Source organism: Helianthus annuus, chromosome 11 (genome assembly GCF_002127325.2).
Source record: "Helianthus annuus cultivar XRQ/B chromosome 11, HanXRQr2.0-SUNRISE, whole genome shotgun sequence".
NCBI lineage: Eukaryota > Viridiplantae > Streptophyta > Magnoliopsida > Asterales > Asteraceae > Helianthus > Helianthus annuus.
This window is the reverse complement of record NC_035443.2, coordinates 170004991-170029207: the sequence shown is the minus strand read 5'-3', so window position 1 is coordinate 170029207 and position 24217 is coordinate 170004991. Positions and strand designations below refer to the sequence as shown.

Sequence of the window (24217 nt, the reverse complement as noted above, 5' to 3'; positions counted from 1 at the left end):
AGAGTGAAGAGGGGAAGGATAAAGAGATGAAGATAATATTGTGTTCTTGAAGATAAGGTGTGTGTGATTTGCAGATGATATGATAGAAATTAGTTTTAAAATAGGAGGAGAAATTACCATTATACCCATCATGTGCCTGCCATGTGACTAATAATTAACCAGAGTTTGGGTTTTGGTTAGACTCGGGGGCCAAAATAGTTAGTTATAGAGACTATGGGGGCACAGATGTTAAAAAAATCTTATTTAGAACTACTATAGTAAAAGTAATATAACCACAGAGGCCAAAAACGTAATTTACTCTAAAATAAATACAACGTTTAGAATATTTTATTTTAAATTAATGTACTTATACATCATTGTGTAAGCACTACGACGAAATGAATCTTTCTTCCTTTTATAATTCAGTCAAACATAAAAAAATCTATCCTCAGGACTTTTTATCATTTCTTTCTCACTAACCATTCATGGACCATCTTCTTTAGTTCTTTGCATCTTGATGGCTTCTACATATACCCTCTAACCAACCTTAAACATTAAACCTCATTCGTACGACACATAAAATGTTTGGATCTTTGTCAGAAGAAGTTGAAGTGAAGGTGTCAGCAGACAAAGCCTGGCAACTGTACGGTACGATCAAACTTGGAGAAATCGCCGCTAAACACACCCTTGAGCACATCGACGTCATTGAAGGCGATGGTGGTGTTGGTACCATCATCAAGGTCACTTTCAAACCAGGTACTTACTTGTTGACTATCTTGATATATTCGGACGGGCGGAATTCACTACTAGAAAACTCGAAAAATCCGACCAAAATCTCTGACTAAAATTTCCGACAAAGTCTGACAAAAGACTTTGTTGGAAATTTTGTCGAAAATATGTCATTTTTTAGTAGTGGAACTAAGGTGCGCCAAGAGTTCCTTTAGAATTTATTTGTTGGATTTTTTTATATAAAACTTGAGGGTTTTTTTTTTTTTTTTAATAAGAGTTGAACCCTCTAGTTGTGACTAGCAAAGAAGAGAAAAATATGATGACCACGATTAAAAAGTTCTAGTTTCACCATTATTCATGTCTACTATGATAGACATGAAAACATTGACCGACCTGGGAGGGTGTGGCCGTGTGGGCACCCCTTCCCTTAAAAAATTGTTTTTTTTTTTAAATTAAAAACAATATGATCATGTAATATTAGAATTTAGAATTTGCGGATGTTCAAGACTTATGCTAGTGATTGTGCAGGGTCTCGGGTTTCATATTGCAAGGAAAAGTTCACGATGATCGACAATGATAAAATGGTGAGAGAAGTGGAGATCATAGAAGGAGGATATCTAGATTTTGGATTTACGCTTTATCGAATTCGCATTGAGGTGAAGGACAACCCGAACGATGAAACGGGTTCATCGTGTGTTGTGAAAATGACAATCGAGTACGAAGTTAAGGAAGAGGCTGCTGATAACACATCACTTGCCACCATCGAGCCGTTTGTTGTTCTTATGAAGTTCGCGAATGAACATCTCTTAAGTTCTACTTGAGTCAAAACAATGTTTTATTTATCTAGTGTTATTGAAGAAACACGGAACTAATCTGGTGATTAGTTTAGGATTGTGGCTTGACAAATAAGGTTAATCTTCTTCGTCTCGTCCAAGCTGTATAAAGTGAATATAAAACACAAATAAGGGTGTAAGGGGCACTCCCCTAAGAGGGGAGTCCCTTCTCTTACACATAACCAATCCTCGTGTGCCACGTCAACTCCCCTCTTAAACTCCCCTAACACCCTAAATTGATGGCGGCACTCCCCTCTTAGGTGACTTGATTTTTTATTAAAAAAAAAAGAAAACATTTCATTGGTCCACTCCTCTCTCTCTCCTCCCTCTCTTCGGTGACTTCCCACCGATTTCACTCCCCTAAACCATTCACCTAAGTAATGGCGGCGGTGTTCCCCTTAGGTGAATGGGGTCACCGAATGGGGTCACCGAAGGTGCCCCTTACACCCTAAAGAATGATCAAATCAAACAATATTAACAAACGAAACATAATGAGACACCCTCCTCAGACTTTACGTTAATTTTGCTATTAGTGGGATATGTTATGTTACCCCATAGGTGGTTGACATGAAATTTACAATATATAATTGTAATTTGTTTATTAAAATTAAAATATATACAAATAATAACGGTTATGCTTATAAAATTATTAACCTCTTTTTATAGTTGGCTATAATACCCCGAAAAATAGTCACGTCTTACCATGTTTCAAAAATAAATAAATCGTGGCGGTTTCCTGACGTCACCTATGAGTTCCTAGTTAACCATCAATTTAGCCATAAACCCTGCCTTTGCGATCATAATCACTACAGCAAAGCTGATCAACGATGGTGGTTAACACTCCACTGGTTGTAGCTGCCGCCAACATCTCCGCAGATATATGCCGATACATAGCTGAAACATCAATCAGCGAACAAGTTCTTCATCTTCTGTTCCACTGCCCGTTACAACAATTTCGCCGATTTGCAGTTTGTTTGTGGACCTTTTCGTCTGGTGAAGATTCGCAGCACTCGGATTGATTTATGAATTGGATGATTCTATGTATGGTGGTGTAGAGTTTCTTTTATTTCTGTTTAGTTTGGTAATATTATGATATTGAGGATAATGATATTGGTTACCTGAGATTATTTTCATTTTTGTTTGAATTGATCACTTATTCACTTGTTTATTGAATGTCTTCCTTTACATTTGTTTGTTTTAATTTCTAAGTTGTATGGATTAAGCATGAGATTCTATTGCTGAATACCGGTACCGAATACCATTAGACCATGTGTAGTGGTAGACACAAATAACGCCCCCATCCTTGGACGTTTTGCGTCATGTGGCAGTCCAGTCAGCAATGGGGCATTATGAGACGTTTTCTAAAATGAATGTAGTGGGGGATGTGGGTATTGTGCACATTATGTTACAAATGGTGTAAAAGAATTAAATAAAAAAACCATCGAAAAATGATACTGGCCAAACAAAAAGAAGAATCAACGGTCATTGGCCAAAGAATTAGAACAAATGCATGAAAAAAGAACGCCACGTCGTTTTTTTTTTTGCAAAAAATGCCTGGGGACGGTCTAGGGGCGTTTTGGGGCGTTTTTTGGGGAAAAAAACTCCAAAAAACCCCACTACAGGTGGTCTTAATGTACTTGTTTTTTGACAATTTCGGTATTTGTTTTTTTCGGTTCGGTAGTTTTGCAGTTTTGGTTTATACTTTAGCTTCTTTTATGTATCGATCTCATCCATAATATAGATCTTTTATTTGAGTATATGATCTTCAGCCGTAACAAAGATTAAATTGTTTATGATAATGATTTTCAAAGATAAAAGAGATATTTAGCACTGTGCTTTTCAATACATAATCACGTTTAAATAGAGAAGTGTACAACATATTTGTACAAAATTATAAGGTTAAATAACTGTTTTATTATTTTTTATAAAACATTATTATACGATCCTTATAGTTATGCATTTAAAGTATTCTATATTAGTTATACGATAAGAGTCAAACACAGAAAAATCTTGATGAAATCACTTTGAATACATGTCCACAATACATAACTCGAGTAGACATTAATCATTAACATTTGACTAAATGTTTTATTATCGCTATACCCACTTTATTTTTTTAACGACCAATTAATCCTCGTCAAGAAGTTGATGGCTTCTGGCACTAGGGAGCCAAAAGTATCAAAGGCAAAAGGGATAAAGACATGTTGGTTCTCTGCGCAAGCTTTAGCGTGCTTATCCACTTTCTTTGATTCTGCCTTTCTTGCTGCTAGTCCAGCTACAAACCCGTTTTCCCTTAAACCAACCAAAGGGGAAACCCCCGTGAGGTCTACACAAGCATGTTTCCCCCAGCCCAGCCAAAGACGAGCAGATCCGTGATACGTGCCACACAAGTTTTGGTCAAGACCCATTGATCTCGTCAATCACTCTTCCCACGTTGCTAGTAGTTTCATTTGCATTAGAATAGGGCCACTTTCCCATTTTGCATGCATGATTTCCTAAACTTTAGCAAGAAGTAGTTTATTTGCATATTTAAATTAGTGTAAGTTAAATATTGAAGATCATGAATGAAAAATTATGAATTAAGTCTGAATTCTCTTTAAATATTCTTCTGGTTTCTTACTATTTTCTTTGGATCATTTGATTACGACTTGGTTCGTATCAATTGGTATCAGAGCGGTCTTGATCCCCTCATGGACGCTCACGAATGGAACGAGTCGTTGGATCGAATCATATCAAGGATTGCTGAGATGATCGATCTTCTCAAAAACGAGTCCCGGAGATGGGCAACTTCACCCATTTTTTCTACACCGCTACCGTCACCCGCTGTCGCATCACCACCACCAACTTCCGCTCCCGTACCTACACTTCCACCACCCGTTTCCGCCACCGCACCAACAACTTCAGTGACACCAAAACAAGCCGCTCGCATAGCCCTTTTGCCACCGAAAAGTGCACCATTCACAGTCACAAAACCCACAACCCCACCTACCAGTTATCCTCGTGAAGCCACTTTCATGCGAGATCTCAAAATCTCATACAAAGCTTCACTCCATCCTAAGTTTAGGGTGAATAATTATACTCCTTTCACAAAGAAGGAAAAAATGGTAAATGCAGTAACCAAAACTCTTCATTATGAGCATTATGTGAAGGACTACCACCATGAGAAGTCATCTTCAAAAGAAATGGTCACACCCTCATTTAATCATTATCTACCCTTCCACGTCAACAACGGTATCTTGCTAATTGTCAATGAAGCGTTGCTCGAGAGGTTAGTCGAAAAACATGATTGGCGCCCACCGTGGCGTTTCACAAAAACGACTCTGAATGCTATTGAAAGAGTCGAGTGGCGCCCGCCGTGGGGTCACCAAGTCCTATCAAAATTTTCACCTTGCGGACAAGGCGAATTCGAGCAGGGTGGATTGATACGTGCCACACAAGTTTTGGTCAAGACCCATTGATCTCGTCAATCACTCTTCCCACGTTGCTAGTAGTTTCATTTGCATTAGAATAGGGCCACTTTCCCATTTTGCATGCATGATTTCCTAAACTTTAGCAAGAAGTAGTTTATTTGCATATTTAAATTAGTGTAAGTTAAATATTGAAGATCATGAATGAAAAATTATGAATTAAGTCTGAATTCTCTTTAAATATTCTTCTGGTTTCTTACTATTTTCTTTGGATCATTTGATTACGACTTGGTTCGTATCAATTGTTATGTGCCTCGTGAAGAACCACACAATAATATAAGACACGTTCCAATTCTTCTTAGTCTTACCCACTACTTCCATTAATTTAGCATGTATTGTTATCATTTTAGCATTCCATCAGCCCATGATTTCCTTAATTTACGTTCACATGATGTAGTTGTATGCCTATTTAAAAGACTATTATTGTTTGAATTAATATGATGAATGATAGTTATCAAAGTCTAATTATCTCTCTATTTTCTAATCTGGCTTCTATCTATTTTCTTTGGTGAATTAATCAAGAACCATAACAGTGGTATCAGAGCAGTCTTGATCCACTCCTATGGACGCTCGTGAATGGAAGGCTTCAATGGATCGGATTGAGTCGGCTCTTTTTGAGATAATCAATCTTCTAAAAGAGGAGTCTCGAAGATGGGCAACCGCACCCATTTTTTCTACACCACGACCCGTTTCCGTCAACGCACCACCAACCTTGTCAACCATTGCCGCCTCACCACCACCAACTCCCGTTCCTATACGATCATCTCCACTAGCATTTGTTTCCACCGTGACACCGAAACAGGTCAATTTAGCCACATCGTCTATCCCAAAACCCATCCCAAAAGTGGAATACCAGTTCCAACACAACATGATATTCCTTCCTGTTGTTCGTAAATCAACCCCACAAAAAGCTCCCACCATTGCTAATTGCTTACTTGGGCCTCCAACAGTCGAATGGCCATACAGGACTATGAACAGGAATCGCACGGCACCGATCACAGGTATAGCTGAAAAACGTGATTGGCGCCCTCCATGGCGTTCCGTTGCGACCGCCCTGAATGTTGCGGTACGACTCGAATGGCGGCCGCCGTGGCCTGTTGCCGAGCATCTTCCGGTCGCATCCATGAGGACATGGATTGTTTGAAGAAGGTGGGATTGTTATGTGCCTCGTGAAGAACCACACAATAATATAAGACACGTTCCAATTCTTCTTAGTCTTACCCACTACTTCCATTAATTTAGCATGTATTGTTATCATTTTAGCATTCCATCAGCCCATGATTTCCTTAATTTACGTTCACATGATGTAGTTGTATGCCTATTTAAAAGACTATTATTGTTTGAATTAATATGATGAATGATAGTTATCAAAGTCTAATTATCTCTCTATTTTCTAATCTGGCTTCTATCTATTTTCTTTGGTGAATTAATCAAGAACCATAACAATCCGCTGGTCGCAGAGTAGATCTCCCTTCCATAGGGTCCGTGAGGAAATTCACAGGGGCCTCTTTCTTAGCAGAAATCCCAGCTCTTCTTAAGATGTCCCCCAAAACATCTCGCACCCAGTCATGCCGATATTTAAACCCAGGGAGCTCTTTACAGTGAACTGCGTGCTCCCCATATTTATCCATACAAGCTTTACGACATATCGGGCAGGTTTCATCTTCTGGGTACATAGGGATCATTAGCCGGTATTTGAGAATGGTTCTATATTCTACTGCCGACATGCATTGTCCTAACCCCTCAATCGGGATAACGGTCAAAAATTCCTGAGCATGGGACCCTTCAGACACTCAAACACCGCCTTCTGACGGGGTGACAAATCAAAAGCTTCTCCCAGGCTTTGAGCGATTTTGCTAAAAAGTGCATTCGCCAAAGTTTTTTGCGGCTTCGAGGGGGCGGTGTCCTTGTTAGAGAAACCGCCAATATCCAAGTTTGGGAGAGAGACATTGTCCTAACATTTAAGCGATTTTTGCGGCTTTTGGCTCCCTAGCGCCAGAAGCCATCAACTTGTTGACGAGGGTTCAACGGGTTATCCACAGCAATTATTCGACCCCAAGGGGGGGCAGGGGTTTGTGTTCGGGAGGTTGGGGTTTGCAATTCAGAAAGGGTTGACGGCGCAGCTTGTTGCCCGTCTACCTTCTGTTTTGATGTAACTTAACAAGTTTTCTGGTTATATTTAAATAAATGAAAAAAAAATTAATCCTCTAAATGGGCTACTCGCAAAATTCATCACATCGGGATACATACGCCTTGGAACCGGGAAAAACCCTCACCTAGGACCGAAGCCCGTGAACACTCGCCCGAAGACACGACAGTACGATGAGGTACCAAGACTCTCCCTTACCACTCCACCACCACCTCATTATTAAAATCATCAATATGATCATATGTATCAGTGATAAAGGAGATCCACTCACTTGACAACAACCCACATGACAAAATTTCAAGACAACATTTGTCCAAACAAACAATAGAAACGTTTAAACTTCTATAAAGAAAAAAGAAAGTTATCACACACTTACCTTCACCATAAGCTCTTTCAAGCTTATGTGGTTTAAAAAAAAACACTCAAAAGAAGGTATAATAGTTTTAATTTTCAACATAAACTTCCACCTCAATCTTAACGTTGAAATAGATGAACCGTTGTTTTATTTTCTAAAAAGTAAAATAAAATCTTGTTAATGTAAGTGTTACTATTGCATAACACAATTCGCCCCTCTTTAACCACTCATATTCAACAAGTCATATCACATACATAGGGTAGTTTACGAGATGAGCCATCAGCAACTTAGTCTAGAGCCAATAATTATATGAGTCGAAGTGGCTCAGCTAGAAACTAGTGATTTACGAGGTCAAAGTAGATCGATAGCCACAGTGAAATGATGTAGGAGTTGGATGATACACGAAAGATGGTTTGTAGTAGGGCTGTAAACGAGCCGAGTCGAGCCGAGCTAGACCCAGCTCGAGCTCGGCTCGAACTCGATTCGAGCTGGCTCGGCTCGAGCTCGAATTTCAAATCGAGCTAAGATTTGAGGCTCGAGCTCGGCTCGATTAGAATTCGAGCTAGCTCGGTTCGGCTCGATCTAGCTCGAACTAACAAAGAACCGCAAAATTTACTACTTAAAAAGTCCTTAAAAATGAATTTCTTCATAGACTAAGGGCCATAATTGCCATTTAATTTAACCATATGGCTAAATATGCAAGTATCAATAGTTAATTCACTTTGTCCATTGTCTTTACCTTCTTTTATAGGGGAGATACTCTCTTAGTTTTTGTTTTCTAAGCGATGTGGGACAAAAAAATGAAGTATGTTAACCTTATCGAGCCAACTCGCGAGCTCACGAGCCGAGCCAGGCCAAGCTCGAGCTCGGCTCGTTTACAAACCGAGCCGAGCCGAGCTGGCTCGTTTACAACCGAGCCAAATTCGAGCCGAGCTTTCTTCGAGCTATTTTCGAGCGAGTTTCGAGCGAGCTGCGAGCCACGAGTTTTTTGAACACCCTAGTTTGTAGCTATCGGAGATGGGGGACAGAGATAAATATGGAAGGGTTGACGACTCACCTTAGGAGAAGGGAACTATCAAAAAATAAAATTTAGAAAAACTTTAGTGAGTCACATATTTGTTTACTTGAGTTAAGAGAGTTAAGGGATAAACTTTGGGCTTCACACATGGGCTAACTAAGTAAGCCCAAATTTCAAAACTGTAATTTGGAGCCATGAAATCATGAATGATTAATCTTATCTTACAAAAAAGCCCAACCAAGGTTTACATTATCTAGACAATGGGAGATAAAAATCTTTTAATGATTTAATATCAAGAACAATCCACATTTTGTTGTAAAGTACTTACAATGACTCAATAACTTACTTGTCATGTATTATTTATGAAGATATACTAATTAACAAGACTCAAAATTGTATAACTATAGTCTATAGTCTATAAACACTATAGAAGCATTTTGTTAGAAGATACCAATTTGAACTCTTTGTTTAACAGTATAAAATCCTTAAATATGCTTCTAGCCCTTCATCTTCTAGTCAATTACGACTTCACCCTTTGTGTTTCTTTTATTCCAGTCTAGTACATGTGATATGGGACTGCAATCATGAGAGAGCTTAGTTGCACAAAAGAAGTCATATAGAACCAAAACTAATTCAAATCAAAATTCGTCATCTTCTCCACGTTACAAATACCTGAGGAGGTCCCAGTTTCGACTCCTGCTGTGTACATATTGGAATTTCAGTATGAAGTTAGGCTTAGACAGGGTTTAAGAGCTTGTCTCGCCCTATAGGGTAGTGGATCCTTTGACCCCTATAATTGCCGTTCAAAAAAAAATCAAACGGTAAACAAGCTCATAAACAAAAGTAAAGTGAATACATATAAAATAAATAATATTGCGTCACTCTTTGGTGCAATTTGGACCAAAGTGATGCTGTTGGGCTGTTGGCACCTTTGGCTTGACAACTGAACCTTCAACAACTTTGACGCATTAATTATTTTTATATTAATTAATAAAGTATCATATTTAATTAATCCAAAAATGGCCAAAATGGAAATACTCATTTCTTTTCTTCTTCTTCACGATCGCCGTCATCCATGGCTTCAACTACTCAAACCCCTTCTCAGGTTTCAATTCATTTCGATCTTAATCTTCATCATCGTTAATTATGCATATTTTTCACTACATCAATATTCCAATTTACTGCAATGATCCGAATTACCCATTAGATTGTTTTTTACTACTTATGATTTTTTTTTGTTATTGACTATTGGATTTATTAGGGTGATGATAATGCTGATGAAGTGTTTCAGCTGATCACAGCTCATCAGGTAATTTGTCTAAGTAATTTTAGTGATAAAAGCTAAATCCTCCTAATTTAATATGCCTAATTATCTTCCTCATGATATGATTACAACACTTTGCATAATCCTTATTTATTTTCGACAATCGGAATAGCAATTTCGTGTGACACCCAACGCAAATCTCACTTCGTTTTGTTATATTCTATCCTATCCACGGTTGTAAAAATCCCGACTAGCCTTCGATCAGTCGCTGATTAGTCGCTGGTCGGAGGTTCACCGAGTAATTTTTATCTAATCGGCCAATTAATCAGTACGCGGTCAACAGTGGTCAAATCCAGTCCTAATTGGCCAAAAGTAGGTGGCAGTCTAGCGATCTTGGCTAGATTCTTGACCAAAACCTGTAAATTCCGGAAACTAATCCTTTCTACTTGAAAAAAAAACATATAAAAATGTGTTTATATACATATAAAACTGAAAATTACATATAAAATCCCAATCACGCCACCGGCCAACTAGCACCTAGCGATTCTAAAAACGCTGGTTTTGTCATAGAAGATATACTAGGTCATAAAGAATGCATCGTCTCCAATATTACCAAAGCATGTTGGGCGCAATGTCGCAATGGTTGTGGATGTGAGGAGAAGTGGTTGTAAAAATCCCGACTAGTCTCTGATTAATCGCCGATTAATCACTAATCGGAGGTTCACCGATTAATATGGTCGATTAATCGCTAGGCAGTCAATGGCGGTCCTATTCTGGGCAAATTTTGGCCAGACGTCAGCCAAATTTCGACCAAACCATATAAATTTTTCCAGTTACTTAAAAAATGGGTTAATGAGGGGTTAAAACATGTGTACTTTAAAAAACTACATATAAAAAAGCGTGTGTGGATATATAACTAAAAATTCCATATAAAAAACTCAATCCGATTAATCCCTATTAATCCCGATTAATCGAGTCGGTACCCCACCGCCCGACCGCCTAGCGATTCTTACAACACTAAGTGTGCTTGAATGGGAGTATACTAGGATAGGTGACATCCTAAGCAGTCTCCACCGGGAAACAAAGCCGGATTCTACACTCATAGTGTGTATTACTTTATTCATTAACGTGATGACAAGGGTGATGATCATATCATCGATCGTTAGGCATGCTAATTAGGAGGATTTAACTATGTTTATTGTGCATTTGATTTTGATTAAGGTTTTGTTTATTATTGTAGGAAAAGGCTGCTAAACTGCCTCCTGTTGAAGAAGTCAAAACCATCCTTTATCACAGCACTCGTGGCGCGCTTTCTACCTTCTCCCAGGTTCTTTTTCGTTTTCTGTTTTCTAGCAGAAAGAAAAATGATTGTGAGTTACATTAGGAAGTAATGGTTGTTTTCTACCTTCTCACAGGTTCTTTTTCGCTTTCTACCTCTCTTGATTAAGGTGTTGTTTGTTTTTTTCTGAAAAGCTCTGCGCAAGCTCTTCTGGCTGTGCCACGCAGACATTGCCACGCGCCGACTGTTTGTTTTTCCGAAGACGTTTCAATAAAAAACGTCTGTGCGAGCTCTTCTTGGTGCAGACTTGGCCCAGCCACTTCTAAGATCTTCTAAGGTCTGCAGAGAGTTAAACACCACTACTCACCACCACCGCCCATCACCACCACCACCACAGTTCACCACCACCGTCCACCACCCACTACCGTCCAACACCGTCACCACCACCACCACCGTCCACCGTCCATCACCACCCCACCACCACCGTGCACCACCACTGTCCACCACCACCACCACCGTCCACCACCCACCATCACCGTCCAGGCGTCTAGCACCACCACCACCGTTCGTACACCACCACCAGTTTATTTTAGAAGTCTGCATACGTTAAAAAACAAACAACCTTCTTCTTGCAGACTGTAGAGGTTTGGTCCACCTCTTCTTCTACAGATGTCTGTAGATGTGGTCTCTAGACTGCAGACATTTTACCTCTTAAAAAACAAACAACACCTAAGTTTCCGTGTTTCAGTGAAAACTGTTTACTTTTACCTTAAAGTTTGACGTTTCTTTCGTCATCTTATATACTGACTTATTGTTGCAACTTCATATACTTTTATTTTGTAGAAGCATGAGGGTTATCCATTAGGGTCAATGGTTGATTTTGCTTGTGATGATAACGGATCTCCAATATTAGCAGTCAGTAATTTGGCACTTCATACAAAGGTTTGTAAATACAATTGATTTTTAGAGTCACTAAATTTGTTTTTAACAATTGCTTTTATATTTGCTTTAATAACTACTGTATATTTTAAGCTTAAATGTTAAATTGGAGGCTGCAAAATGGGCAGTGCGGTCAGATTGACTCACAAACACCTTTTGTCCAGTTTTAAAATTGTTTATATAAATAATACATATTTAAAATATGATTTCAAGACTATATTATTATTACATTAATATTTCAAATTGTTAAATAAGGAGACTAAGCTTTTGTTTACAGTATAAAGACAAGGTTGGTAGACTACTGGCCCGTTCGACCGATTTCATTTTTAGACATTTTTAAAAGAGTAAACTGCCATTTTGGTCCCTGAGGTTTGGTCACTTTTGCCACTTTAGTCCAAAACTCAAACCTTTTGCATCTGGGCCCCTGTGGTTTCAGTTTTATTGCCATTTTGGTCCAAAAATGAAATCAGGTCATATTTGTCTTACCTGCGTTATTGATGTAACTCGGCCAGTTCATATATATAATTAATTTGTCATTTACTTAAATAAAATTGTCTTATAAAATCCTGAAATTTTGTCATTTTCCTCAGGGGCAAATCAAGTCATGTAAGTCTTATAAAATATGGTATTTATTTATAAAAAAGAAATGATCATTTTGCCCCTGCGGAAAAGGACAAAATAGCAGGATTTTATAAGACAAATATGACCTGATTTCATTTTTGGACCAAAATGGCAATAAAACTGAAACCACAGGGACCCAGATGCAAAAAGTTTGAGTTTTGGACTAAAGTGGCAAAAGTGACCAAACCACAGGGACCAAAATGGCAGTTTACTCATTTTACTCTTTTTAAAATGTTAGAAATAAAACATAATCCAAATCAGTTCATTCTTTTAAGATAGTTCCAAGATATTTGCAGGGTGATATAAGTTTTAAATTTTTACAGGACCTCCTGACTAATCCGAAATGCTCGCTGCTTATCGCTAAAGATCCAGAAGACAAAACAGATTTAATTATAACTCTACATGGTGATGCTGTTACCGTGAGTAGTCACTTTCTCCAACGTTAACCTTTTTACGCTTATTTTTAGTTGATAATCAATTATTCAGCATTCTCTTTATTCATTTGAGTTATTATTTTTGATGATTTTTCTTTGAGTATGTCGGTTTGATTTAGTATTCATTTACTTTTATTGATTATATAGGTTCCTGAAAACGAGAGAGGTGCCGTTCGTACAACATATATGGCTAGACATCCTGATGCAGTTTGGGTAAAGTTTTCCGATACTCCCGTATTTTTGCTTTTATGCCTTCGACCTTTTAATTTGATTCTATTTCTTGCATAGTTGTCAATAGCAATCATAACGATCGCTGTAGCACGCTACGTAGCGTATAGGTCTAGTGTCGCTATCAGGGTTGTAGCGATTGATAGCGAGAATAGCGACTCCTTATTTTTTTTTTTGTTTTTTGTTTTAATATAAATAGCAATTAAACATAGCTATAAATTAGCTGGATTTTAGGTTTTTGTTAAATATACATGTAAAATAGCATATATATATATATATATATATATATATACCAGGGTCATCATCATACTCAGTAAATCCCACCAATAGCAAAGCTAAGGTAGGGTCTGAGGAGGGTAAGATGTAGACAGCCTTACCTCTACCCCGTAGGAATAGAGAGGCTGCTTCCAGTGAGACCCCCGGCTCGATATATATATACCAGGGTATTTTGATATAATATACATATAAAATTTTTAAATTTTTTTTGCTAGTGTATCGCTATTTATAAACTAGCGCCCACTACTTATCGCTATTCGCTATGTAGCATATAGGTACCTTATCGCTCTTTATCACTATTCGCCATTAACATCTATGATTTCTTGTATATGTGAAGGTTGACTTCGATGACTTCATGTTTTTACGCATTGAACCAAAAGCCGTACGCTTTGTTTCTGGTGTTGCCACAGCTCTGTTTCAATGCGGAGGTTTGTATTTTATCTTTAATTAATTTAAAATGCTAAATCAACTAGCAGATAGAATTTATACAAAATAATCCTGCATGTACAGAGTTCACCGGCAATGAGTTTAGAGAAGCAAAGGTGGATCAAATATATCAGTTTTCTAAACCTATAACGGTAATATTTTTTAGAGTTAATTACTGTTTTCGTCCCTGTGGTTTGTAAAAAATTACTATTTCAGTCCATTGGTTTAAAAATTGCGGTTTCAGTCCCTGTGGTTTCACTTTCGTAACCATTTCAGTCCCTGTTGTTTCACTTTCGTAACCATTTCAATCCATTATTCTGTTAAGTACAGGGACTGAAATGGTTACGAAAGTGAAACCACAGGGACTGAAATCGTAATTTTTAAACTAATGGACTGAAATAGTGATTTTTTACAAACCACGGGGACGAAAACAGTAACTAACTCTATTTTTTATTTTTCTCCCTCTTTCTGTTGCTATATATATATTTTTTTTAATCTTTGTTGCTTTTTTAATTAAACGAATTATTATGTGTTAATGCAGTCACACATGAATAAAGACCATGCAAATGATACAAAACTCATAGTTCAACACTCAACATCAGTTCCGGTAATCTCTAATCTTTCGTTGCCATAGTTGTCAATAGCGATCGCTATAGCGCGCTACGTAGCGTATAGGTCTAGGCTCGCTATTAGGGTTGTAGCGATAGATAGCAATAGTAGCGAATTTTTTTTTGTTTTTTTAATATAAATAGAAATTAAATATAGCTATAAAATAGTTGGATTTTAGGTTTTTGTTAAGTATACATGTAAAATAGCATATATATACCAGGGTATTTTGATATAATATACATACAAATTTAAAAAAAAAATTCTAGTGTATCGCTATTTATAAAATAGCGGCCCGCTATTCGCTATGTAGCATATAGGTACCTTATCGCTGTTTGTCGCTATTCGCCGTTAACAACTATGTTCGTTGCTTACATTTTACTACACATTTTCTCATTTTCACTAAACATAAAATAACATTATTACATGTTAAATATCAACCTTCAAGCATAAGTTTCAGTTATCCTGGTCTCACTGGTTAGCAGGGTATTGGTGGCCGGGTCAAGTAAATTCTGACTAACGGGTTCTCATGTTGACCAAAAAAATAAAGGGTTCCGTTTGAATTGTGTACTTTACTCAAATCTACAGGTGGAGTATGCATACATGTTGGATGTCGATAGCATCGGCTTTAATGTAAAGGTGAATGTCTTTTTGACATTGCATACGTCTTGAAATTATGATTTTTATCATTTGCGTTTCATCTTTGTGGTAGGCTGGTTATAAAGATAAAAACTTTAAACTTCGGGTCGCATTCCCTAGACGTGCGGAAGAAAGAAAGTAAGTTACGAAAAACGTCTGATGTATGATCATTCCATATAGTATTTTTCATCTTTTAGGACATGTTTATATGATGCACAGTGGCGGATTCAGACTTTTATTTTCACCAGGTTCCTTTTGATTGATTCTCACTATTTTTTTTTTCAAATCATGCAAGGTTTTCACTAATTTTTCCATTTTTTTACCAAACATAGGGGGTTCCTGGGAACCCCCAAAACACCCCTGGATCCGCCCCTGATGATGCAAAGATAAACACGGGCCCGTGAGAAATGAAGAACAGGATGTGTTCAGGTTATTGAATTTTTGTGTTCATTTGTGAACTTTGTAGGGATGTAAAGACGCTCATAATCGAAATGCTTCAAGCTGCTAAGTCCCGGGTGGATTGATCCTGCTAAGTGAAGGTGCAAGAAGTTTAAGTTGGATTAATTATGCAACTTAAAAAAGAATACATGATTGGTAATATTGTAATTATGTGTACATCACAGACACTTAACTGAAAGTAACACCAAAAAATAAAGTTTTGAAGTACACATGCACTCTGCAAACATATTTGATATTTCACATAAATCCATCATTGTTGTTTTAGCCATTTATAACCAATTACGTTTTAGAGGGTGTTTGGGATTACGTTTTGAAGTGATTATTTGATTATTAAGTGTTTGGATGAAAAAGTGATTATCTGCCTCCAAAACACAGTTTTGGAGAAGCATGTACCTACATGCTTTTTCAAAACGCAGTTTTGAAAACGCAAAATCTATTTTGAAAATGCAACACCAAACACCCCCTTAGTCACATGTTGTTTACGGTATTGTAACATTTACCGTTAAAACATCATGATCACTATTATTAGCTAAGCTAGAACAAACATGATCACACAACCTTTCAAAACAGGAAACTTCACATAATTACATCATTTGATAAGAATGCTAATATTTAGTGACTTTAGTGTTATTAAGGTCATTTTAGTTCAAATGAATTTAACTTGTACAAAAGAGAAATAAGGAATAAACTTTGTTACAAGCTAAAAATAATAATAGGGCCGCATCCATGTGAAAGGAAAGACTCTCACTCACCTCCAGCCAGTCAATGTATAAATGTCCAAACATCATATTAGCATAAGGGGGTGGCACCGCTACCCTAAGTTACCATAAACCCTTCAATCCTGTAGTGTTACGTCACTCACTTCATCCACTACCCTAAACTATCCAATTTGGTGGCACCCGCACCACTACCCTACACCATCATCATCTTCTTCTTTTTATTTAAAAATAATTAACCATTTTAATTTGGGGTGGCGGCGCAACTTGTTGTCCGACTACCTGCCATTGCTTTGTAATTGCCCTTTTTCGTGTGGAATGATATTGATATATAATAAAAAAAATTAAAATATATAAAACATTTAGCTAAATAAAATTAAAAAAACATTTAACTAAATAAAATTTATAAAAAAAAAAACATTTAACTAAGTATTTTAAGTAATATCCCTAAAAACATTAAAAAAAAACACTTTGGGTCATTTTGTGTTTCATCACCCAAAAAGAAATCCATAACATCTACACCACCAAAAAAACATAAAAATTATAATGAAAAAAACTCTTCTTTTTAACCGCATGCTCTATTACATGACCCAACAAGAAATCCATAATATCCCACAAATTTGGATCATTTTGTGTTAATTTCCCCCAAACTCCCCCCCCCCCCCCCCCCCAAAAAAAAAAAAAAAAACCCAAAAGTTGATTTGCTTTGAATTGGCAACGGTCACTTTTTCATCTCTCCGCACCGGCTTTTACTACCCTAGACCAATACCCGCACGATCGACGCTGGTGTTGCCAGTCGGGTGGGATACCCGAATGGAGATCTGTAAGTGGCCAAGTTCCCTAAGGATGAGATCGATACTGGTAACGTACTGAACCAGTACTGCTTCGCATAACATCAATATTGGAATTGAGCTAAAACCAAAACCGAATACCATGTCGCATATATTTGGTTGGTACCGGTATCTTCAAAAGTTCCGCATCGGTATCAAAATTAAGCTAAATTCAAACCGAATACTATACCGTATATGTTTGGTCAATACCGAAATGATTTGATACCAATAAGGTGATAAGAAATTTCTCTACCCTAGGTTAACCCCTCACTCATGTTTTTTTATTTGGTTTTTTTTTTTTTTTTTTTTTTTTTTTTTTTTTTTTTTTTTTTTTTTTACCTTTGTTTGTTTGTTTGTTTCTTCGTTGTTGGTAGAACCCACTAAAATTTTAACCAGCTGAATATTTAGTTCACCCACTTTGAAAATGATTAAATTGACTAACCTATTTTCATGAAAGAATTTCTTACAAATGATATATCTTTAAATTGCTTTAGTTAACCTATAAATCTTCTTGTTAAATATAATTAAAATGTCGCTTTCCAGAACTCCAAACCTCTTGAGATATCTCCATAGAGATTTCTTAACCACCAAAAGTCGAAACTACCCCTAAGCACAACCTCGCATCACGTATCACAAGCAAGACTAAATCGTCTTTTCACACAATTTAAAATTCAAAAAACAGCTTTCAACAGAAACCACACATCAATTCTTTTCCTTCTTTTTTTGGGTGGAGCCCACGAAAATGTCGACACAACCGTTGGCCACAGCTGTCGGGCAGCCCCACATAAACACCCTGTCCACACTCGGGCAGTCCGGTCAGCCCATTCCTACACCTCTATATTAACCAACTCCTAACCCCCAAATACACACAAACCATTCATTCATTCATCTTATTATTGTTCACTTGGTAGTTTGATCTATACATTCAATATATTCCAATGGAATCAATGAATATGAAGCTATTCGCCGCCGTGATGGTCATGTTGATGACCGTCTCGGTTGTGGCTGCTCAAGAAGCGTCTGCTCCCGCACCTGCCCCGGCCTCTGATGCTGGTGTTTTTGTTCCTACCGCGGTTGCATCTCTTGTCGCTCTTTTGATGGGATTTTTGTTTTGAAGCGGATATTTTTTATTTTTATTTATATTTTCGGGCGGAAATTGTTTTGGTTGTGTTGAGTTGTTTTGTTTTTGGTGAGTGTATTATGTGAATTAAGGATTACATTGATCCTGATTATTGTTTATGTGAATTCATTTTTTTTTTTTTTTTTGTGTTTATGGTGATTTGATTATTTTTGGTATAATTTGATTGTTGTGATTGCCACAAGTTTTGTTGAATTTCGGTGATTATAGATGTATCGATTATTAAAATTTATTCTGATTCGATTGCATCAGGTATATACAATTATATATGCATTATTGTGTTTAAATGAATTTAATGTGCACATTCAAAGTAAGATATTTTTTGTGATTACAATGATCATAGATTTATAACCATGTTCTAATGAGATTTATGAATTATGACTATGGCCGTATTTTAAAAAAAAAAAGCACCACAAATCGCCGTCACTCGTCAATAATCATTTTCCAGGGTATTCACGGTTTGGTTTGGTTTGGTTTGGTTTGGTCAGTTAACGAAAATTTTGTGTCGGACCATCGACAATGGTTATGGAAAAGACTAATCTAACCGGTCGAGTTAGTTGGGTTGGCCTAACCGGTTTAGTCGGTTTTGGACAGTAAATATTATTTCTTTTTTCCGAAAGCCAAATTTTGTTTTAGAATTTGAAAATTTATATGAGTGTTCCCGAATATAATACATATACACATAACTTTATATTTCTATAATGAAAAATAAACGATAAATGTTAAATGATTTAAACCGGTCAAACTGACTGACTTTTTACGGTTTTAACAGTTTGGTCGATTTGAATGGTTTATGATTATCCCCGCCTATTCTCTTCCTCCTTGTTGTGGCCCTCGCCGCCACATTCATTCCTGGTTTAATCAATTATTTGTCTTTGTGTCTAAAATGAAATTTGAAATTTTTAAACAACCGAGTGAAGGAGAAAGAATGTAATTTTTAGCTATGATTCACATCGAGAAAGAAAAATTGGCACTTGAAATCTATACCCTCCATCGACCACTTTTATGTAAAGTGGGATTTTTTGTTAAATCTGACACAACCCTTATTCATCCAAGTTTGATACCAATAAAGTTAAACCAATAGTAAGGGTGGGCGGGGCACCCACCGAAAACCCACGCGGGGACCCCGGTACCGATTAGGGGAGGTGGCGCCAACATATCGGTGAGGTAGAGAGAGGGAGTGAAATCGGTGGGGCTTCACCGAAGAGAGGGGGAGGAGAGAGGATGAGTGGACCAATCAAAACTTTTCTTTTTTTTTTTTTAATAAAAACCAAGTCACCTAAGAGGGGAGTGCCGCCATCAATTTAGGGTGTTAGGGGAGTTTAAGAGGGGAGTTGACGTGGCACACGAGGATTGGTTGGGCGTAAGAGAGGGGACTCACCTCTTAGGTGAGCACCCCTTACACCCTAATAAAACTAGTTAATAAAAAGTGTAATGTAATTTAAAAAAAAAAAAAAAAAAACTGTAAGGGTATCCGGGGCACCCACCGATGTGCCATGCGGGGACCAACTTTGCCGAGAGGGGAGGTGCCGCCATCCAGGCGGGGAGCCAAATCGGGGGGAGACACCGAAGAATGTAGGAGAGAGAAGGTGGGGCCACCCTCATTTTCAACCAATGAAAACTTTTTTTTTTTTGAATAAAAAAGCAATTCCCCTAAGAGGGGAGTGCCGCCATCAAATTAGGGTGCGAGGAGAGTTTAAGAGGGGAGTTAACGTGGCATAACCTGATTGTGTGTGCGTAAGAGAGGGAATTCCCCTAAGAGGAGAGCGCCCCTCTCACCCTAATAGCACAATGTCCACATTTTGTCAGATTCAACTTTTCTAAAGTCGGACACTCGTTCAGGTTCACATGTTTTCCTTTTGGACATGATGAATATGAAAATGTTATTTGTAACATGCATATCGGACAACCAGTGGCGGACCTAAAATAAATTAGGGGTATCCTAAAGAATTTTTTTTTATCGAGCAATCATACAATAAAAAAAAAGAAATTTGTTTTGGGGCTTGGGCTATGTTTATTAGTTGGGTGTCTTTCAATTATATTATACTTAATTTGTGCTTAATTATTATACAAGTTTTGTGTTGTAAAAGGTTTGTGCTTATAAAAATTTGGAATTTTAATAAATTAAAGTATCCTATTATTTAGGGGTATCCCCGTATTTTTTTAAGGGTATCTTTTATATAAAACCGAAAAAAATACACTACGAAAACGGGGTTAAGCCGTAGTCGGTGATACCCCTCGTTGTATTATAAGTCCGCCACTGGTTTCACGTTAAGTGGGATTTTAATCAAACGTTTCATGTAATGAAGTGTTATACGAGATGTAAAGGGTATAGCGACACATTGGTGGTGTAACACGTGAGATGATTACGTTTTAATATGACTACATAGGTATATCAAATCTCATAATTTTCCATATTTTTAAATAATAAAACCATAAATAATTATAAAAGAGGTAGCATCCAAAATTAGAAACCTTTGCCTCTAGCTAACTAGAGGTATCCCGCAATAACCTCTTCTCCAAACAAAATTTATTTTTTCTTATTTATTTTACACTTGACATTTTCCTAATTAATCATTTGATATCAAATCATTTCTTCTTCTTCATACATTCTATTAAAGAGTTTTCCTTCATAGATCGTAAGATCCAAGTAAAGAGATATGAGAGAAATCGTAAGCATTCATATCGGCCAAGCAGGAATTCAAGTCGGGAATTCTTGTTGGGAGCTTTATTGTCTCGAACATGGCATTCAACCCGATGGCTTCATCACTAGGTTGGCATACTCGCTTTGTGTTGTGATTATATTACTTTCTGTTTTCTTGTATCTGGACAGAGAGACTCTCTTTAATAAAAACGTAAATACGTTCCTTTTAATATAATTCGTTTAAAAAAAACTGCTTATATTACATTTTGTGTCAGGGCTGGCTCTTGGGCTGGCCAACCCGTGCCAAAGCCCAAGGCCCAAATTTTCAAAGGGCCCGAAAAGTCTTTATAAGCTTTTATATATTTATTAAATTATATATTTAGTATATTCATCTGTTTATTATGCAAAAAAAAGTGTTGATGGTGTAGTGGAAAAAAACCATTTCAAAATAATGTAAAGGTCCCAAATTCAAGTATTGGCTCTACCACTAAGGTTTATTTTTTTTTTAATTCATTTCCCCTTAACCACAATTTTGGGCCCGGTTCTTTTTGTCGCCCGAGGCCTAAATTTTTTCGAGAGTTTTCAGGGACGGCTCTGTTTGTGTGATCAACAATAATAAATCTAAACTTTTATGATTAGTGGTTTGAGATGTCTTTTAACGTTATAGGTACTAATTATATATTATAAATTTTTGTATAGTGGTAATTCACAAGGTACCGGAGACGACTCCTTTAATACATTCTTTAGCGAAACTAGCTCGGGAAAGAACGTGCCAAGGGCTGTATTCGTTGATCTTGAACCAACGGTCATTGATGAGGTCCGGAGCGGGACCTATAGACAACTCTTCCACCCCGAACAACTCATTTCCGGCAAAGAAGATGCCGCCAATAATTTCGCTAGAGGACACTACACAGGTAAAAAAAATATGGGCGACAATCGTGTCAGGTGATGGGTATCAGATTTGTGGGTTGGTAGGTTGAGTCATGACCCATATATTTATCTGTGTTAAAAACATTAACCCTAACCCGGACAAATTTAAAATCATGACCCATTTAACCCATATATATAAACGAATCATAAGGGTTTAATAAATGGGTTAAGGTGGTCGTAAACATGTTGGTGAGTCGGCATGTTTAATTAAACAAGTTATAGGTCAACTCAAACACGACCCGTTTAATTAAACAGGTTAAACAAGTTAACCAAATCACAACCGGTTCAACTAAACATGTCATAAACATGATGGCGAGTCAACCTGTTTAATTAAGCGGGTTAGTAGGTCAACCTGGCCCATGGCTTTATAGTCTAGTGGCATCTTGGAGTAAGATAAGACTTTGGGACCAATAGGTCCTGAGTTCGATTCCCACAAGGGGGTTTTCCCATATTTAATGGGTTTCCTCCTGAATTGGTGTATGGGCATTATGCCTAGTGGAGATGGATATAATCGGGTGGTTCCGCTAACCAGTGGTCCGTCAGTGATCCAAATAAGTCAAACAAGCAATTAATCAATCTCAAAACAAACTTATGTGCAGTGGGCAAAGAAATTGTTGATGTATGTCTCGACCGAGTCCGAAAGTTAGCCGATAACTGCACCGGCTTGCAAGGCTTTATGGTCTTCAACGCGGTTGGTGGTGGCACCGGTTCGGGCCTAGGTTCATTGCTTATGGAACGCCTTTCGATCGAGTATGGTAAGAAACCAAAACTCGGGTTCTCTATATTCCCATCTCCACAAGTTTCAACCGCGGTCGTTGAGCCTTACAACAGCGTGTTATCGACACACTCGCTTCTCGAACACACCGACGTGGTGGCATTACTCGACAACGAAGCCATATACGATATTTGTAGACGTGCATTAGACATCGATAGGCCAACTTACACGAACTTAAACCGCTTGATCTCTCAAATAATCTCGTCGTTAACAACGTCTTTAAGGTTTGATGGCGCGATAAATATTGATATTAACGAGTTCCAAACGAATTTGGTTCCATACCCTCGTATTCATTTCATGCTTTCGTCGTATGCGCCTGTGATCTCGTCGGCTAGAGCTTACCATGAGCAGAACTCGGTTGGGGAGATCACGACGGCGGTGTTTGAGCCGTCGAACATGATGGCTAAATGTGACCCGAGACATGGGAAGTACATGGCTTGTTGTTTGATGTACCGAGGCGATGTGGTTCCTAAGGATGTTAATACTGCTGTTGGCTCCATCAAGACCAAACGTACAGTTCAGTTTGTTGACTGGTAAGTTAGTTATTAGTGGTTTTTTGTTGATACGACTTTTTATCGAACCGAAAACCGGACCGTTATAGCTACTCCAGGCTGCAAACGAACACGAACAAGACCTTGTTCATGTTCGTTTGTTAAGAATTTTTTTTTTTCATATAAAACCAAGTATGAGATTTTTTTTTTTTAATATAAAAATATGTGTTCACGAACTGTTCATGAACACTTACCGAACGAGATTTTATGTTCGTGTTCGTTTGTTGGTTTTTAAGCAACGAACGTCGATGAACACAAATAAACACAAACTAATGTTCGTTTATTTAACTAAACGAACAAAATTTCTTGTTCGTGTTCATTTGTTTAATAAACGAATGAACACAAACAAACTTTCCGCCGAGTAGTTCACGAACTGTTCGTTGAATGTTTGGTTCGTTTGCAGCTCTAGCTACTCGGGTTCCAAATGTGAACTAGTTTGGTTTCAAACCGGACCAGAGTGATTGTGAAAATGTCAGCAAGTTGATTATTAGCTAAAATAAAGAATATTTTTTCTTTAAGAAGTTGAAAAATAAAAACGACGTTGTTTTAAGGTTTTGTGTGTGTTTTAGGTGTCCCACGGGTTTCAAATGTGGAATTAACTACCAGCCACCGACGGTGGTGCCTGGTGGCGATCTTGCAAAGACAGCGCGTGCAGTGTGCATGATAAGCAACAACACCGCGATGGCTGAGGTTTTCAATAGAATTGACCATAAGTTTGACTTGATGTATGCGAAACGAGCATTCGTACACTGGTATGTGGGTGAAGGAATGGAAGAAGGGGAATTCTCGGAAGCCCGAGAGGATCTTGCGGCTCTCGAGAAAGACTATGAGGAGGTCGGGCTAGATGCCGAGGAGGAAGAGGAGCAAGGAGAAGAAGAGTACTAAATTATGTTACATGTTTACAGATTTAAGCTCAAAATTACAAATGGTTT

The 24217-nt window shown here is 37.6% G+C and overlaps 3 protein-coding genes across 4 annotated transcripts; all 3 read left to right on the top strand.

Annotated features, from left to right (window-relative positions):
• The first annotated feature begins 447 nt into the window (after window positions 1-447).
• On the top strand, window positions 448-1637 carry LOC110928333 (S-norcoclaurine synthase 2). The gene is made up of 2 exons (XM_022171391.2): window positions 448-735; window positions 1237-1637. Exons 1-2 carry the CDS (start codon window positions 561-563, stop codon window positions 1527-1529), a joined length of 468 nt encoding a protein of 155 aa, XP_022027083.1. The 5' UTR covers window positions 448-560; the 3' UTR covers window positions 1530-1637.
• Window positions 1638-9535: 7898 nt separating this feature from the next.
• LOC110930807 lies at window positions 9536-15965 on the top strand. The gene is made up of 12 exons (XM_022174193.2): window positions 9536-9635; window positions 9792-9839; window positions 11035-11121; window positions 11917-12015; window positions 12957-13052; window positions 13215-13280; window positions 13909-13999; window positions 14082-14149; window positions 14539-14604; window positions 15192-15242; window positions 15316-15380; window positions 15709-15965. Exons 1-12 carry the CDS (start codon window positions 9606-9608, stop codon window positions 15764-15766), a joined length of 825 nt encoding a protein of 274 aa, XP_022029885.1. The 5' UTR covers window positions 9536-9605; the 3' UTR covers window positions 15767-15965.
• A 5080-nt stretch (window positions 15966-21045) lies between these two features.
• Window positions 21046-24170, top strand: LOC110930808 (tubulin alpha-5 chain). 2 transcript variants are annotated; one of them, XM_035980066.1, is made up of 4 exons: window positions 21046-21158; window positions 21729-21909; window positions 22525-23267; window positions 23855-24170. In XM_035980066.1, the coding sequence occupies exons 1-4, from the start codon at window positions 21046-21048 to the stop codon at window positions 24168-24170; spliced, it is 1353 nt and encodes a 450-aa protein (XP_035835959.1). The 2 variants fall into 2 exon arrangements, with proteins under 2 accessions (XP_035835959.1, XP_022029886.1); XM_022174194.2 differs by having other exon boundaries at window positions 21729-21943; window positions 22559-23267.
• Window positions 24171-24217: the final 47 nt, after the last annotated feature.

Bases quoted from the DNA above. Each gene is read 5' to 3' on its own strand.
- LOC110930807 (XM_022174193.2), top strand. From the start codon at position 9,606: ATGGCTTCAACTACTCAAACCCCTTCTCAG. The intron at 14,150-14,538 runs GTAATATTTTTT...GTGTTAATGCAG, and splicing joins AGTTTTCTAAACCTATAACG to TCACACATGAATAAAGACCA. The intron at 14,605-15,191 runs GTAATCTCTAAT...TCAAATCTACAG, and splicing joins AACACTCAACATCAGTTCCG to GTGGAGTATGCATACATGTT.
- LOC110930808 (XM_035980066.1), top strand. From the start codon at position 21,046: ATGAGAGAAATCGTAAGCATTCATATCGGCCAAGCAGGAATTCAAGTC. The intron at 21,159-21,728 runs GTTGGCATACTC...ATTTTTGTATAG, and splicing joins CCCGATGGCTTCATCACTAG to TGGTAATTCACAAGGTACCG. The intron at 23,268-23,854 runs GTAAGTTAGTTA...TGTGTGTTTTAG, and splicing joins ACAGTTCAGTTTGTTGACTG to GTGTCCCACGGGTTTCAAAT.
- LOC110928333 (XM_022171391.2), top strand. From the start codon at position 561: ATGTTTGGATCTTTGTCAGAAGAAGTTGAAGTGAAGGTGTCAGCAGAC. The intron at 736-1,236 runs GTACTTACTTGT...GTGATTGTGCAG, and splicing joins CAAGGTCACTTTCAAACCAG to GGTCTCGGGTTTCATATTGC.